Source organism: Leuciscus leuciscus (genome assembly GCF_965113295.1).
Source record: "Leuciscus leuciscus genome assembly, chromosome: 8".
Lineage (NCBI taxonomy): Eukaryota > Metazoa > Chordata > Actinopteri > Cypriniformes > Leuciscidae > Leuciscus > Leuciscus leuciscus.
The window spans coordinates 5,529,977-5,547,020 of NC_138732.1; the positions used below are offsets into that span (position 1 = coordinate 5,529,977).

The 17,044-nt window shown below is 41.1% G+C and overlaps 3 protein-coding genes across 11 annotated transcripts in view; all 3 read right to left on the minus strand.

Moving 5' to 3' along the window:
* Positions 1–17,044, minus strand: part of LOC309503986 (protocadherin gamma-A11-like) — a gene marked incomplete at its 5' end in the record, with an annotated part of 186,772 nt that overhangs the window by 89,017 nt on the left and 80,711 nt on the right. The window contains one exon of one of the 9 annotated variants that reach the window (XM_082176904.1): positions 13,581–16,298. The exons of 7 other annotated variants lie outside the window; for them this stretch is intronic. In XM_082176904.1, the coding sequence (XP_082033030.1) occupies positions 13,581–16,013 (2,433 nt within the window). Of the gene's footprint in view, positions 1–10,476; positions 13,196–13,580; positions 16,299–17,044 lie in introns of those variants that run through there. One more of the 9 variants, XM_082176903.1, reaches the window with a different exon arrangement.
* On the minus strand, positions 351–6,892 carry LOC309505279 (uncharacterized protein). Its single transcript, XM_082178659.1, has 2 exons — positions 4,032–6,892; positions 351–3,050 (listed from the first exon to the last, which is right to left on the minus strand). The coding sequence occupies exons 1-2, from the start codon at positions 6,429–6,431 to the stop codon at positions 477–479; spliced, it is 4,974 nt and encodes a 1,657-aa protein (XP_082034785.1). The 5' UTR covers positions 6,432–6,892; the 3' UTR covers positions 351–476.
* LOC309504027 (protocadherin gamma-A11-like) lies at positions 7,339–10,453 on the minus strand. Its single transcript, XM_082176980.1, is given in 2 exon segments — positions 7,339–7,512; positions 7,515–10,453. Coding segments are annotated over 2 exon segments (2,289 nt in total). The 5' UTR covers positions 9,772–10,453; the 3' UTR covers positions 7,339–7,480.

Consider the following 17,044-nt stretch of genomic DNA (forward strand, 5'->3'; position numbering starts at 1 on the left):
AGATTTCACTTCATGACTAAGACAAGCAAAAGTTGTTTTCGTGCAAAGCAAAAGCAGTGGTAGGTATAGTATAGTGTGTTATATATATTCGGACTAAAAGGGAAAATAAAACCTATTTTAAAGATGGCAAGGATACATATAAAGTAACTATACCACTTAACGCATCAAAGCATAAATAAATGAATAAATACATGAATGAGTAAATAAATAAAAATGTATTTTTTTTCTTGTCTGCACAAAAAGTGATGACATGAGTACATGTCGAATTACACAAGGCCCATAAGAAGAAATGATTTGAGCAATGTAACTGTAGAAAATATAAAACTACAAAAGTTGACCAAAATATACTATAAGATAAAAATTAAATAAAATGTACATTACAATAGTAGAAACGATTATTCTCAGAAAAAAATTTAGCAACTGCATTAACAGTTCAAACAATAATGAAGTCATCAAAATATCACATTAATTAGTTATTAAATAATTCTCACCTGATCATCACAATCATCAAAGGTCAGTCTCTCCCTTTGCGCATGCGTGAGTGTCTGTGTTCCACTGGTGTCCAGACTAATGATGCTCTCACTGCAAGGTCTGACGTATTTCAGATCACTCTTTCTGGAGTCAGTGGTTCTGCAAACCTCATAATTGTACACGTGCTGTAAAGTTCCTGTGCCGCCTACGTCTGCGTAAAGAGGCGGATAATACGGAATAACTGGAAGATTCGCTCCAGATTTATAAAACATCCGCTCGCGTCTCCATCTGTAGCATTTGACTGACAATATGGCAATGATAGACACGATAAAGAGAAATGAAACCACAGCCAAGGCCAAGACTAGATAGAAAGTCAGGTTGTCGTTGTATTCCTTGTCGTGCGTAAAGTCAGTGAACTCCGAGAGCACTTCAGGGAAGCTGTCCGCCACCGCCACGTTAACATTGACTGTAGCTGATCGAGAGGGCTGCCCGTTGTCCTCCACTACAACAGTGAGTCTTTGTTTGACAGCATCTTTATCTGTCACTTGGCGCACAGTTCTTATTTCTCCATTCTGTAAGCCCACTTCAAACAGCGCCCTGTCTGTGGCTTTCTGCAGTTTATATGAGAGCCAGGCGTTCTGACCAGAGTCCACATCAACAGCCACCACTTTAGTCACCAGATAACCCACATCTGCCGAACGAGGCACTATTTCAGCCACCACAGAAACACCTGACTGGACCGGGTACAGAACCTGAGGCGCGTTGTCATTCTGGTCCTGAATGATTATTTTGACGCTCGCGTTGCTGCTGAGAGGAGGAGAGCCTCCGTCCTGCGCTTTTACGCGGAACTGGAAATCTTTGATCTGCTCGTAATCGAAAGATCGCACTGCATGTATGACTCCACTATCAGCACTAACGGACACTAACGAGGAGACGGGCACTCCGTTAACCGATGAGTCCTCCAGTATGTAAGACACACGGGCGTTCTGGTTAAAATCTGCGTCTCTGGCTCTGACTGTGAATATGGAAAGACCCGGTGTGTTGTTTTCTTTAACAGAAGCATCATATGAGCTCTTCTCAAAGATGGGTGCGTTATCATTGACATCTGATATCTGTAAGGAGAGAGTGACGCTGCTGGAGAGAGAGGGCACGCCCTCATCAGCGCACGTCAGACTGATGTTATACTCAGACTCTCGCTCTCGATCTAAATCACTGTCTGTCACTAAACTGAAGAAATTATTATTTGTGGATTTCAGTGAAAATGGAATATTTTCATTAACTGAACACTGAACTTTCCCATTTTCTCCTGAATCAGGATCCTGAACATTTATCATTATAACCACTGTATCAGAAATAGAATTTTCTGCTATTACGTTTGTTTTGGACATAATATTGATCACTGGCGTATTATCATTGATATCAATGACATCAACTATGATTTTACAGGAATCAGTCAGACCGCCGTGATCACTGGCCTGAACGCGTATCTCATAATTGCGAGATTTTTCAAAATCTATTATTCCGACCACCGTAACCTGCCCATCATCTTTATTTATGTCAAATAACTGACGCACATTATCTTGCATGTTAGTAATGGAATACTCTATCTTACTATTTATACCCTCATCGGCATCATTTGCACTCACTGTTGACACAATAGTGTCTTTTGGCGCATTCTCGGTTACAGACGCTTTATACACTGACTGCGAGAAAACAGGAGCATTGTCGTTTACGTCTAAAACAGTAATGTGAATCTCTATACTGCCAGACAACTGAGGATCTCCTCCATCAACAGCTGTGAGCACTAATATTACATCATGCTGTTTTTCACGGTCTAAAGGCTTTTGCAGAACCATTTCGACATTTTTCCCATCTCCTGGTTGATTTTTAAATTTAAGGTTAAAATTATCAGTTGGTTTTAGCATATAGCTTTGAAGGCCGTTGATTCCCACATCGAGATCTATAGCAGGCTCTAACGTAAATTTTGACCCCAAAATAGCCGATTCACTGATTCTGAAATGAATCCTACCCTTTTCAAAACTGGGAGTGTTGTCATTTATATCTACTATTTCGATGGTAACGCTAAAAAATTCCATCGGGTTTTCCAGAATAATCTGTAAATGTAGCGCGCAAGGCGTTGTCTGTCCGCATAGCGCCTCTCGGTCTATTCTCTCTTTGATAAGGAGGACTCCTCTTTCTTTATTCAGCTCGATGTATTCAGCGCTGTCTCCTGTATAAATACGCGCTTTACCCGATTTCAGTCTCTTTAAATCTAAACCCAAATCCTGCGCTATGTTCCCGACTAAAGAGCCTTTCGCCATTTCTTCAGGAATGGAGTAACTGACCTGCCCGAGAGCTGAACTGAGAGAGAGAAACCAAATAAACAGCAGTACTTGCCGCGCCATTGTTCTGTCCGACATTTTGCAGAAGATCACAGATTGAAGATGAAGGCAGAAAACAACTAAATCAATCCAAACAACTGGAGGAAAACATGTATATGTCCGAAGTGAAATGAACAAGAAAAGACTGTAAATCCAGGAAAGGGATATTAAATACAGTATCTCCGCGTTGTGCTTTCTCTCTCCTCTTCAGACTGCGCTCTCAGCTTCTGTCTCTCTCTCTAATAATATGGAGATGATGGGGGTGGAACTGCAGCAGATCTGCTCTATAAACTGACATATTGACCAACAGCGGCACTATGAGTCCAGTCTGATGAACTACAGAACATGTAAAAAAAATTACTAAACCTTTATCTCAGTGTCAGACATGTTTGAGAAAAGTTAAGTATAATTTCTTAATTATAAAAACAAAAAAATATCAATAACAACAAATATCTATAATACAAGGATTTTATGAGTTTGTGTTAATAGAGATAGAAGGGGAAAAAATACATTTCGTGTTTTCATCAAGTCATATCAGTATGAACACTGATCAAACCAGAGAGGGAGAAATACCTAAAATAAATTATACACACAAAAAAATATCTACTCAGAAATTAAATAAGTGTATAGATAAACTTTTGAACAGGAGGACAGACCAAAAAAGATGTTGAAAATCTCAAAAAGATTGTGTGCTGTAAAGAGATGCAGAAGCATATATGAAGTAAATGACCGCGCCGCCGCGATTCAGGACCATGGCCAGGGAATCAAATGCAAACGCAGAATAGAGTTTCTCACTTCTTCACAAAAACAAATGAAAATCACGCAAGGATTTTTTTTTCTTTTTCTTTTTTAATGGCAAATAACGAACTGTAGATGCAACAGGTTAATAATGTTAACATTTGTAAACTGACATTTCAGTGGCAACGTGCAAAATCCTGCATGACAGCTGAAAATAAATAAAAACGGAATAAAAAGCAACCCTCCACTTAACGCATCAAATAAATAAATAAAAGAATAGAAAATCATTCGGAAGTTGAAAAATAAGCAGTCTTTTTTTTTTTTCATGGCTGTAAAGGCTAAAGAACAGTCAGTGACCGTGTCAAAAACTCAAGCAAAATTGTTCAGTCACGAGAAACGTTTTAAAATATCACATAAATTAGTTATAAAAATAATTCTCACCTGATCACCACAATCATCAAAGGCCAGTTTCTCCCTTTGCGCATGCGTGAGTGTCTGTGTTCCATTGGTGTCCAGACTAATGATGCTCTCACTGCAAGGTCTGACGTATTTCAGATCACTCTTTCTGGAGTCAGTGGTTCTGCAAACCTCATAATTGTACACGTGCTGTAAAGTTCCTGTGCCGCCTACGTCTGCGTAAAGAGGCGGATAATACGGAATAACTGGAAGATTCGCTCCAGATTTATAAAACATCCGCTCGCGTCTCCATCTGTAGCATTTGACTGACAGAATGGCAATGATAGACACGATAAAGAGAAATGAAACCACAGCCAAGGCCAAGACTAGATAGAAAGTCAGGTTGTCGTTGTATTCCTTGTCGTGCGTAAAGTCAGTGAACTCCGAGAGCACTTCAGGGAAGCTGTCCGCCACCGCCACGTTAACATTGACTGTAGCTGATCGAGAGGGCTGCCCGTTGTCCTCCACTACAACAGTGAGTCTTTGTTTGACAGAGTCTTTATCTGTCACTTGGCGTACAGTTCTTATTTCTCCATTCTGTAAGCCCACTTCAAACAGCGCCCTGTCTGTGGCTTTCTGCAGTTTATATGAGAGCCAGGCGTTCTGACCAGAGTCCACATCAACAGCCACCACTTTAGTCACCAGATAACCCACATCTGCCGAACGAGGCACTATTTCAGCCACCACAGAAACACCTGACTGGACCGGGTACAGAACCTGAGGCGCGTTGTCATTCTGGTCTTGAATGATTATTTTGACGCTCGCGTTGCTGCTGAGAGGAGGAGAGCCTCCGTCCTGCGCTTTTACGCGGAACTGGAAATCTTTGATCTGCTCGTAATCGAAAGATCGCACTGCATGTATGACTCCACTATCAGCACTAACGGACACTAACGAGGAGACGGGCACTCCGTTAACCGACGAGTCCTCCAGTATGTAAGACACACGGGCGTTCTGGTTAAAATCTGCGTCTCTGGCTCTGACTGTGAATATGGAAAGACCCGGTGTGTTGTTTTCTTGAACAGAAGCCTCATATGAGCTCTTCTCAAAGACGGGCGCGTTATCATTGACATCTGATATCTGTAAGGAGAGAGTGACGCTGCTGGAGAGAGAGGGCACGCCCTCATCAGCGCACGTCACACTGATGTTATACTCAGACTCTCGCTCTCGATCTAAATCACTGTCTGTCACTAGACTATAAAAACCATCGGGCGATGACTGAATGACAAATGGAACATTGTCATTTAAGAGACAATTAACTTTACCTCCTTCATTCGAGTCTATGTCTTGAATATTTAATATTGCAAGAACAGTGCCAGATTTGGAATCCTCTGATATCTGGCTTGATTTTGAAATAATATTAATAGTGGGATTGTTATCGTTTATATCAATAACATCAACAATTATCTTACATGAATCCGTATGACCACCATCATCTCGTGCTTGAACATCAATTTGATAATACTTACTCATTTCATAATCTATACCACTAATGAGCTTTACAACACCAACATCGGGGTCTATTTCAAAAATATCTGCCGCTTTGTCGGCCGTACTTGAAATAGAGAACGATATTCTACCATTCGAACCCTGATCAGCATCAGAAGCACTAACAGTTGTTAAAACTGTGCCTCTTGGTGAGTTTTCAGCTATGCTGGTTTTGTATACGGATTGTGAACACACAGGGGCGTTATCATTAGCATCTAAAACAGTAATGAGTATCTTCATTGTACCAGACATCTGGGGCTCGCCTCCATCAAATGCTGTTAAAAGTAACGAGATATGGTCTTGTTTCTCTCGGTCTAAGGGTGTTTGAAGAACCATTTCTACGGCTTTATTCCCATCAGGGAGATTCTGAAATTTCAAAACAAAATTATCAGTTGGTTCTAAAGAATAACTCTGCAGACCATTTCGACCAACGTCATGATCAATAGCCCTGTCCAATAGAAATCTGGCTCCTGCTGAAGACAATTCGTTTATTTCAAATCTCACCTCACTCTTACTAAACATTGGCGCATTGTCATTTATATCTGTGACCTCAACTGTAACGCGGTACAACTGCATCGGGTTTTCCAGAATAATCTGTAAATGCAGCGCGCAAGGCGTTGTCTGTCCGCATAGCGCCTCTCGGTCTATTCTCTCTTTGATAAGGAGGACTCCTCTTTCTTTATTCAGCTCGATGTATTCAGCGCTGTCTCCTGTATAAATACGCGCTTTACCTGATTTAAGTCTCTTTAAATCTAAACCCAAATCCTGCGCTATGTTCCCGACTAAAGAGCCTTTCGCCATTTCTTCAGGAATGGAGTAACTGACCTGCCCGAGAGCTGAACTGAGAGAGAGAAACCAAATAAACAGCAGTACTTGCCGCGCCATTGTTCTGTCCGACATTTTGCAGAAGACCAAGGAAGGAAGATTAAGACAGAAAGCAAATAAATCAGTCCAAAATACTGGAGGAAATCATGTTTATGTCCAAAGTGAAAAGAACAAGAAAAGTCTGTAAATCCAAGAGAAGTATATTGAATACAGTATCTCCGTGATTCGCCTTCTCTCTCCTCTTCAGACTGCGCTCTCAGCTTCTCTCTCTCTCTCTCTTTCTAATAATATGGAGATGATGGGGGTGGAACTGCAGCAGATCTGCTCTCTAAACTGACATATTGACCAACAGCGGCACTATGAGTCCAGTCTGATGAACTACAGAAACAAGTGAATACACGTATGCTTTTCCTATTTTTATTTTTCCTCCAAACGTCTACTGCTCAAAAAGCCTAAAATTAAAACATTATATAATAGAATATAAATAGGTCAAGAATAAATGCTACATTAATTATTATAAATTTTAACCGCAATAAACGTCACAGAGAAAAACAAAAATCTGTCCTTGATTTTCCTTTAAATTGTCATGTATCCGCAATGATAAAATCAATTTAAAATAGAAGAAAACAACGATTTTTTTTACAACAGAATTAGTTTAAATGCAAAATAATAATAATAATAATAATAATAATAATTTATAATATTCTAAGGGAAAAAACGGAAAGTCACAAGGATGAACTGAAAATTTCCGACTAACAGTATTTCAGCACCATGGCCAGTGAATCAAAGGCACATTTTCTACACGAGGGTTTTATAAAAAGTATACGACAATCACATGATAATTATCTAACATTGTACTAAAAAAGTGTGTGTTTTACATAAAATATCTACAGACGACGGTCAAATTTACAATAGACACCCATATAAACAAAAACGTTCAACTCTATCAGAGACAAATATATAGAGTAAACCTCACCTGATCGTTGAAATCTTGGTTGGTCAGATTTTCTCTTTGCGCATGCGTGAGTGTCTGTGTTCCACTGGTGTCCAGACTAATGATGCTCTCACTGCAAGGTCTGGCGTATTTCAGATCACTCTTTCTGGAGTCAGTGGTTCTGCAAACCTCATAATTGTACACGTGCTGTAAAGTTCCTGTGCCGCCTACGTCTGCGTAAAGAGGCGGATAATACGGAATAACTGGAAGATTCGCTCCAGATTTATAAAACATCCGCTCGCGCCTCCATCTGTAGCATTTGACTGTCAGTATGGCAATGATAGACACGATAAAGAGAAATGAAACCACAGCCAAGGCCAAGACCAGATAGAAAGTCAGGTTGTCGTTGTATTCCTTGTCGTGCGTAAAGTCAGTGAACTCCGAGAGCACTTCAGGGAAGCTGTCCGCCACCGCCACGTTAACATTGACTGTAGCTGATCGAGAGGGCTGCCCGTTGTCCTCCACTACAACAGTGAGTCTTTGTTTGACAGCATCTTTATCTGTCACTTGACGTACAGTTCTTATCTCTCCATTCTGTAAGCCCACTTCAAACAGCGCCCTGTCTGTGGCTTTCTGCAGTTTATATGAGAGCCAGGCGTTCTGACCAGAGTCCACATCAACAGCCACCACTTTAGTCACCAGATAACCCACATCTGCCGAACGAGGCACTATTTCAGCCACCACAGAAACACCTGACTGGACCGGGTACAGAACCTGAGGCGCGTTGTCATTCTGGTCCTGAATGATTATTTTGACGCTCGCGTTGCTGCTGAGAGGAGGAGAGCCTCCGTCCTGCGCTTTTACATCGAGACTAAGCTGTTTAATTTGCTCATAATCAAATGAACGAACTGCTTGTATCACACCATTCTCAGAGTTTATAGACACGTACGAGGAAATCGGCGCTCCACCAATATGAGTGTCTTCTAAAAAATATGACACTCTGGCGTTTTGATTCCAATCTAAATCTCTCGCCGTCACACTACATATGGAAAACCCTGCTGCGTTATTTTCAGGAAGGTGTGCTGAATAGCTACTTCGTTCAAAAACTGGCGCGTTGTCATTGATGTCAGAAATCTTAAGTCGAAGTGTCGTTGAGCTCGAGAGTGCAGGTGAACCTGAATCAGTCGCAGTCACTGTTATATTATATTCTGATTGAGTTTCACGGTCAAGAAAGGCATCTGTGATCAAATTATAATAATTAGAAAGAGATGTTTTGATATTAAATGGGAGGTTTTCATTAATGAAGCACGTAACCTGTCCATTTTTCCCAGAGTCAGAATCTTTTATATTAACCACTGCAATTGTTGTACCTGGGGGCGCATCCTCTGATACAGGGCTCGAGAGAGACATGAGGATGATTACAGGCGAATTATCATTTACATCCACTACTTCAATTACGAGCTTACTTGTACTCGTCAAACCTCCTTGATCTGTCGCTTTAATTCTGATTTCAAAACGTTTGTCTTTCTCAAAGTCAATATTTCCAAGAACCGACACCAAGCCAGTGTTTTCATCAATGCTAAAAATATCTCTCGACTGTTCTTTCAGGTCAGAGAAGGAAAAAGTTATATGTCCGTAGGATCCACTATCTGCATCTGTGGCGTTAACGGTAGTAATGTACGTGCCTTTCTGTGCATTCTCCATCACAGATGCCCTATAAACAGTCTGGTTAAACACCGGTGCATTGTCATTCGCGTCTAAAACAGTAACATCTATATTAACAGAGCCAGACCTCTGCGGGTTTCCGCCATCTACAGCGATCAGCTTCAGAGATAGATGAGGATGCTCCTCCCGGTCTAAGGCTTTATCAAGAACCATTTCGACATACCTACTTCCGTCGGGATTTGAATGTTGTTTTAAAACGAAATAACTGTTCCTTGTGAGAATATAATTTTGCAATGAATTTAATTCTACATCAGCATCATATGCACTCTCCAGTGCAAAGCGTGAACCAGGAGTCGCAGATTCGCTTATTTCAAAATTAATTTTGTTTTTCTCGAATACAGGGGAATTATCATTTACGTCTATAATTTCAACCGTTACCTGATGCAGTTCAATTGGGTTCTCTAGAATGATCTCGAAGCTGAAGCTGCACGGTGTGATGTCGCCGCATAGCTGTTCTCGGTCTATTCTCTCACTCACGACTAGAACTCCTTTGTCTGTTCTAAGCTCTGCGTATTGAGTGCTTTCTCCGGTCACGATACGCGCTCGACCCGCTCGAAGCCTTTTCAAATCCAGCCCCAGATCCTGTGCCACATTACCAATAAGCGAGCCTTTACTCATTTCTTCAGGGATGGAGTACCGGATTTGAGAGATGGCAAAAGGAATGTAGCAGGAGATGAAAAACAATACTTGCCACTGCGGTCGGAAGAAAACAGGCCATGGAGCACATCCATTTCGATAAAAATCCTTAACAGCCATACTGATTAGAAAGCAAGGTCACCAATAATATTTCCAGTATTCAATGGAATAAAAGAACATTCCAAGGTAGGACTACAAAAACCGTTTTATATTCGTTTGGAAGAGGAAAGGAAAGAGATAGTCACCCTCTCACCATCCCGTAAGGAATGAAACCGAGGGAGAGCTGCGTCACAGCGCGCATTGATTGGGTGGGGCCAAGGTTTACTGTTAGACAAGCTTATTGCACACAAAGTATTTCACTGACCAACAGCGGCCCTTAGAGTCCAAAATAAGCATTAACAGAATGCATACATTTCAATAGAAAAGTCAATAAAAAATAAATAAAAAAACATTTAAATCGACATCAGCGCCGCCCAACCTCAATACAGACAAGTAAAGATAAATGAGTAAAATGAAACAGTTTCTCCTAACATGAGATGCAAATTAAACGAGCTTGGTATGAATTCATCTTCAGTGCAGACTTTTTACAGTTTATTACATTATTATATTGCATTCATTGAGTGAATAATAATAGGCTAATAATATTCCCAGGGACTGCAGATGGAAATTAGGTGCAAGCATCTCTTCTCTTGTGAGTTTGTGTCATTGTGTGTGTGTGTGTGTGTGTGTGTGTGCATGTGCATGGTTCCTGACAAATAGATCGATAAAACAACAACAACAACAACAACAACAACAACAATAATAATAATAATAATAATTTCTCACCTCTACTGGCGAATCTAATTCATCCAGAACGTTTTTCTCGTTGGGCACGCGCTGCAGTGTTCCTGTAGAATTAGGATCCACTATCAACACGTTCTGACTTGCAGGTCTAACAAACTTACAGTCACTTCTTCTGGAATCGGTCGTTCTGTAAACCTCATAATTATACGCGTGCTGCAGAGTTCCTGTACCAACAGTGTCCGCGTAACGCGGCGGATAATACGGAATAACTGGAAGATTGGACTTGTAATGCATACGTGATTGCCTCCATCTGTAGATTTTAACAGATATTATGACGACTAAACATGTTATGAAAAGAAATGAGACTGCAGCCAAGGCCAAAACTAGGTAAAAAGTCAGGTTATTGTTGTATTCCTTGTCGTGCGTAAAGTCAGTGAACTCCGAGAGCACTTCAGGGAAGCTGTCCGCCACCGCCACGTTAACATTGACTGTAGCTGATCGAGAGGGCTGCCCGTTGTCCTCCACTACAACAGTGAGTCTTTGTTTGACAGCATCTTTATCTGTCACTTGGCGTACAGTTCTTATTTCTCCATTCTGTAAGCCCACTTCAAACAGCGCCCTGTCTGTGGCTTTCTGCAGTTTATATGAGAGCCAGGCGTTCTGACCAGAGTCCACATCAACAGCCACCACTTTAGTCACCAGATAACCCAAATCTGCAGAACGAGGCACTATTTCAGCCACCACAGAAACACCTGACTGGACCGGGTACAGAACCTGAGGCGCGTTGTCATTCTGATCTTGGATGAAAATGTTCACGGTTACGTTGCTACAAAGCGGAGGAGAGCCTCCGTCCTGCGCTTTAATAGTTATCTTAATGTTTTTGATCTGTTCATAATCGAAAGAGCGCACTGCGTGTACAACCCCACTCTCCGCGTTAACAGAAACATACGTTCCTACGGGAGACCCGCCCAAGTCACTTTCTTCTAGAATGTAAGATATACGAGCATTCTGATTTTCATCCGGGTCATAAGCTCTGATTCTGAGGATAGAAACGCCGGGTGAATTATTCTCGAGCAAGTATGAATTATAAACACTGTCCTTAAAAACTGGGGCATTATCATTAACATCCGTTACTTTCAGATGAAACGTTTTTCTGCTTGTTAAAGGCGGCTTTCCGGAATCAGTGGCGATAACAGTGATGTTGTACTCTGACAACTTTTCACGATCTAAAATAGCATTCGTGACTAAAGAATAATAATTTCTTAAAGTCGATTTTATAGCAAAATCTTCAGATCCTTCGATAAAACAATTGACTTTGCCATTATCATCAGTGTCTGAGTCCTTAACATTAATTATTGCAATTGTAGTATCAGAGGGAGCGTTTTCAGATACTGAGCTCGAGAAAGACATAATATTAATGACAGGTGCATTGTCGTTTACATCAATGACCTCTAATGCAATTTTACTCGAATCAGTTAATCCACCCTGATCCCTAGCCTCGACTGTTAGTTCAAATTTAGTATCTTTTTCATGATCAATTTCTCCAACAACAGAAACAATGCCAGTGTTGCTGTCAATGTTGAATAACTGCGCAGCGGTTCCTTTTTGTTTATAGAAATTGTATGTTATACGCCCATAAGAACCAGCGTCTGCATCTGTGGCGTTAACGGTAGTAATGTACGTGCCTTTCTGTGCATTTTCCATCACAGATGCCCTATAAACAGTCTGGTTAAACACCGGTGCATTGTCATTCGCATCTAAAACAGTAACATCTATATTAACAGAGCCAGACCTCTGCGGGTTTCCGCCATCTACAGCGATAAGCTTCAGCGATAGATGAGGATGCTCCTCCCGGTCTAAGACTTTCTGTAAAACCATTTCCGCGTATTTGCTGCCGTCTGGACTCGAGTGTTGCTTTATAACAAAATGGCTATTTGGCGATAAAATGTAATTCTGCAGTGAGTTCACGCCTACATCGTGATCATCTGCGCTTTCCAACAAAAAACGTGAACCCAGCGTTGCAGACTCACTAATTTCGAATTTTAATTCTTTGTTCTGGAACGACGGTGCGTGATCATTTTCATCCAATATCTCAATAGTAACTGGATGCAGCTCCATTGGGTTCTCTAGAATGATCTCGAAGCTGAAGCTGCACGGTGTGATGTCACCGCATAGCTGTTCTCGGTCTATTCTCTCACTCACGACTAGCATCCCTTTGTCTGCTTTAAGCTCTGCGTATTGAGTACTTTCTCCGGTCACTATACGCGCTCGACCCGCTCGAAGCCTTTTCAAATCCAGCCCCAGATCTTGTGCTACATTACCTATGAGTGAACCTTTCTTCATCTCCTCCGGAATCGAATATCGTATCTGTCCGCTTGCAGTGTAAACATAACAAGAAAAAAACACTGATAACAGCCACAGCATTTTCCATAGCCAAGAGCGATGACTGCATTCTGTCATCCAACAGCTCCGTTGCACCATAATCAAAGGGTTACAAAGAGCAAATCCAATTAAAATGTTGAGATGTAGTCCAAGATGGTGTGAGCAAAAATAATGCAACAAAACTGTACTGAAAACCTTAATATCTCCCGCACACAAACCCAGAATAAAAATGTCGAGGTAGGCTTGCCCTCATCTGCCAAAACGCAAGAAAATGGGGAGGGGTAAAGATTGCTGGATAACAAAGCACTGCATAAAATGTTTCACTGATCAACAGCGGCCCTTGCTGTTCAAAGTGAGCGTTAACAAGCCTACGTAATTCTACAAAATATGTATAAGTATATAAGTGAATTCGTTATTCTGTATACTGTGTGTGTATATATATATATATATATATATATATATATATATATATATATATATATATATATATATATATATATATATTCTACATGTGGGTTCCGCGGTTTCCTTCACCAATAGTGAAAGAAACAATCGAAGAACAAGCGTCTAAAAAAGAACTAAGAAATAGAAAGTCTAAATAATACATCACACACTGTACTGTTGCTGTCCATACAATAAGTGCTGAAACGACAATATATTAAAATCTTAATTGAAAGAAGCACATGCAGGAACATTTCGAGAGTAAAAAATAAAATCAAACACTTTGAAAGGCTATTTAATAATTATATATCCGTATTACCCACCTGTAGCGAAGAATCTGGTTCATCAAGGATGTTTTTCTCGATGGGCGCGCGCTGCACTGTCCCTGTTGAACCGGCGTCCACTATTAAGACGCCCTGACTTGCAGGTCTGGCGATCTTACAGTCACTCCTTCTGGAATCTGTCGTGCTATAAACCTCATAATTATACGCGTGCTGTAGAGTTCCTGTGCCAACAGTGTCCGCGTAACGCGGTGGATAGTACGGAATAACTGGAAGATTCGACTGAAAGTACATACGCGATTGCCTCCATCTGTATATTTTAACAGATATTATAACGACTAAACATGTTATGAAAAGAAATGAGACTGCAGCCAAGGCCAAGACTAAATAGAACGTCAGGTTGTCGTTGTATTCCTTGTCGTGCGTAAAGTCAGTGAACTCCGAGAGCACTTCAGGGAAGCTGTCCGCCACCGCCACGTTAACATTGACTGTAGCTGATCGAGAGGGCTGCCCGTTGTCCTCCACTACAACAGTGAGTCTTTGTTTGACAGCATCTTTATCTGTCACTTGGCGTACAGTTCTTATTTCTCCATTCTGTAAGCCCACTTCAAACAGCGCCCTGTCTGTGGCTTTCTGCAGTTTATATGAGAGCCAGGCGTTCTGACCAGAGTCCACATCAACAGCCACCACTTTAGTCACCAGATAACCCACATCTGCCGAACGAGGCACTATTTCAGCCACCACAGAAACACCTGACTGGACCGGGTATAGAACCTGAGGCGCGTTGTCATTCTGATCTTGAATTTGGATTTTAATTTGTGCACTGGTGCTTAGAGCTGGTGCACCGCCATCCTGAGCCTTTACACTGAAATCAAGTGATTTTATTTTTTCGTAGTCAAACGAGCGCATGGCATAAACAACACCAGTTTCAGCGTTAACTGATATAAGAGAAGACAATGATTCGCCGTTTATCTGTACGTCTTCAAGGAGGTAAGCTACCCTTGCATTCTGGTTCGAGTCTGCATCGCGAGCATGAACGCAAGTGATTGAATGACCCGGTGAATTGTTTTCAGCCATAACCGCTGAGTAGACACTTTTATCAAACACTGGCTCGTTATCGTTGACGTCATTAATTCTAACGACTAACGTTTTATTGTTGCTTAATGGAGGTGATCCTTGATCAGCCACTGTTATAGTAATGTTGTACTCCGAGACAGTTTCGCGGTCTAAAGGACCGTCTGATACTAAAGTATAGTAATTGGCAAGGGTTGACTTCATCTTAAAAGGCAAAGAGGGGCTTATACTGCAACGTATAAGCCCATTCTTCCCCGAATCTGCATCTTTAACACTTATTATAGCAACTGTAGTGTCGGTGGGCGAGTCCTCTGCAATTGTATTTGAAAATGACGTTAAGCTTATGACTGGCACGTTATCATTCACATCGGTCACTTCCACAATAACTTTACATGAATTAGACAGAGAACCCTTGTCTTTGGCCATTACATTTAATTGATATTGTTTAACCTTCTCGTAATCGATATTTCCCAGCACTCGAATCTCCCCGTTGTCAGGATTAAGAGAAAACACACTACTCGCCTGTGATATTTGATCAAGGTAATATGTTACATGGCCAAATGCTCCCTCATCTTTATCATTAGCAGATACTGTAGTAACGAGAGCACCCTTTGGTGAGTTTTCTGAAACAAAAGCTTTGTATACTGAATGCGTAAAAATCGGGGCATTGTCATTTGCATCCTGAATGATGACACGGATACTCACTGTGCCAGTGCGCTGAGGACTGCCGCCATCAGTTGCGGTAAGAGTGAGCTTCATCTCCGCCTGATGCTCTCTATCTAGAGGCCGATCAAGCACCATCTCTGCGTGCGTACTTCCGTCAGAATGCGTCTGCTCTTTTAGACTAAAATGCGTTGTTGGTTTAAGGCTGTACCCTTGAAGTGTATTTATTCCAACATCGGGATCTACAGCACTGCCTAATATGAACTGCGCTCCTACCATCGCCGATTCACTTATATCTACGGTAATCTCTTTCGAAGGAAAAGCGGGTGAATTGTCGTTAATATCCAGTATTTCAACTGTGACGCTAAATAACTCCATTGGATTTTCTAAAACGATCTCAAAGCTGAAGCTGCACGGCGAAGTCTGTCCGCAGATTTCTTCTCGATCTATGCGTTTTTTCACGAGCAGAATTCCTTTGTCTGACTGAAATTGCACTAGCTCACTTCCATCCTCCGACGCAACACGAGCCCGTCCGGATCTAAGCCTGCCAATACTCAGTCCGAGGTCTCTCGATAAATCACCAATCATAGATCCAGACACCATTTCTTCTGGAACAGAATATCGAACTTGTGCCTCAATCACCTGGTGTGCTACAAAGAATAAAAGCAGGCGAATCCATACAGACGAAGGGCGTTGTATTACAAAAAACATGATGAATGCATTCTCCATTTCATACATTCGGTAATTAAAGAAAATATGTAGCCTAACTGGAAAACTGAAGCGTCAAATAAAAATATGGCTACAAGAACTGTCGATGGTGCATTTCTTTTCTCTCCTTTCTGACTGCATATGTCTTTTCCCCAACACCCTCCTGCCCAGTGAGGACAAATGACGTACAATATTGCAGTGACATCAACAAGCTTAGATTCACAGGCCGACAGCGGCACTCAGAGTACAAAACATAGACTAGCAATCAAAACATTCACAGGAAGAATGCAATAATGCATTGAATATTGAAGCAAGTATTTCCAACATGTCCATTTTCGCAATCATTACCACGTTGAATTAATTTACCAAAGAAATAAAAGTTATTTTAGGAAACAATTTGGGTGCTTAAAGCTTCAGCACTAAAGAGAGTCGGTATTATTCCAGAAACACAAACGAATAATTATTCATTACAAATATTTAAAAAGACTACATTAAGCGATTTATGAGCATATCATAAGCTACAGGAGGATAAGAAAGATTGAACCGAGAACATACTTTTCAGCACCATGGACAGCGCCACAACACGGGCTGTTTATAGATCTCCTTTAGCCATAATAACAAAATTGCAGATTACCAGTAACAAACATAAATAAATAAATACAATTTAACTAAAAAACTAAAAATCCAATAAAAAAAATTACATTTTACTGAGCAACGTTTTGGTCAATCGGGCTTACAAAACATGCAAATGTGCAAAAGAGAACACATAATTTAGAGGGACAATCAGCTGTTAGTAATAATAAAATCTATTTGGAAAATAGAACAATCACATTTGTGCAAACTTACCAGTGTGCTGTGCGCATCGGTAAAATCAGCGGCTTGTGTCTCCTTTGGAATTGTTTCTGTTCCACTCACGTCAACACTCATCAGACTTTGACTGACGGGTCCGAAGTACTTAACATCACTTTTCCTGGAGTCTGTGGTTCTGTAAATTTCATAATTATGCACGTGCTGCAGAGTTCCTGTGCCCACGGTGTCTGCGTAACGCGGCGGATAGTACG

Bases quoted from the DNA above. Each gene is read 5' to 3' on its own strand.
- LOC309505279 (XM_082178659.1), bottom strand. From the start codon at position 6,431: ATGTCGGACAGAACAATGGCGCGGCAAGTACTGCTGTTTATTTGGTTT. The intron at 3,051-4,031 runs GTGAGAATTATT...TGAAGAGGAGAG, and splicing joins TTGATGATTGTGGTGATCAG to AGAAAGCACAACGCGGAGAT.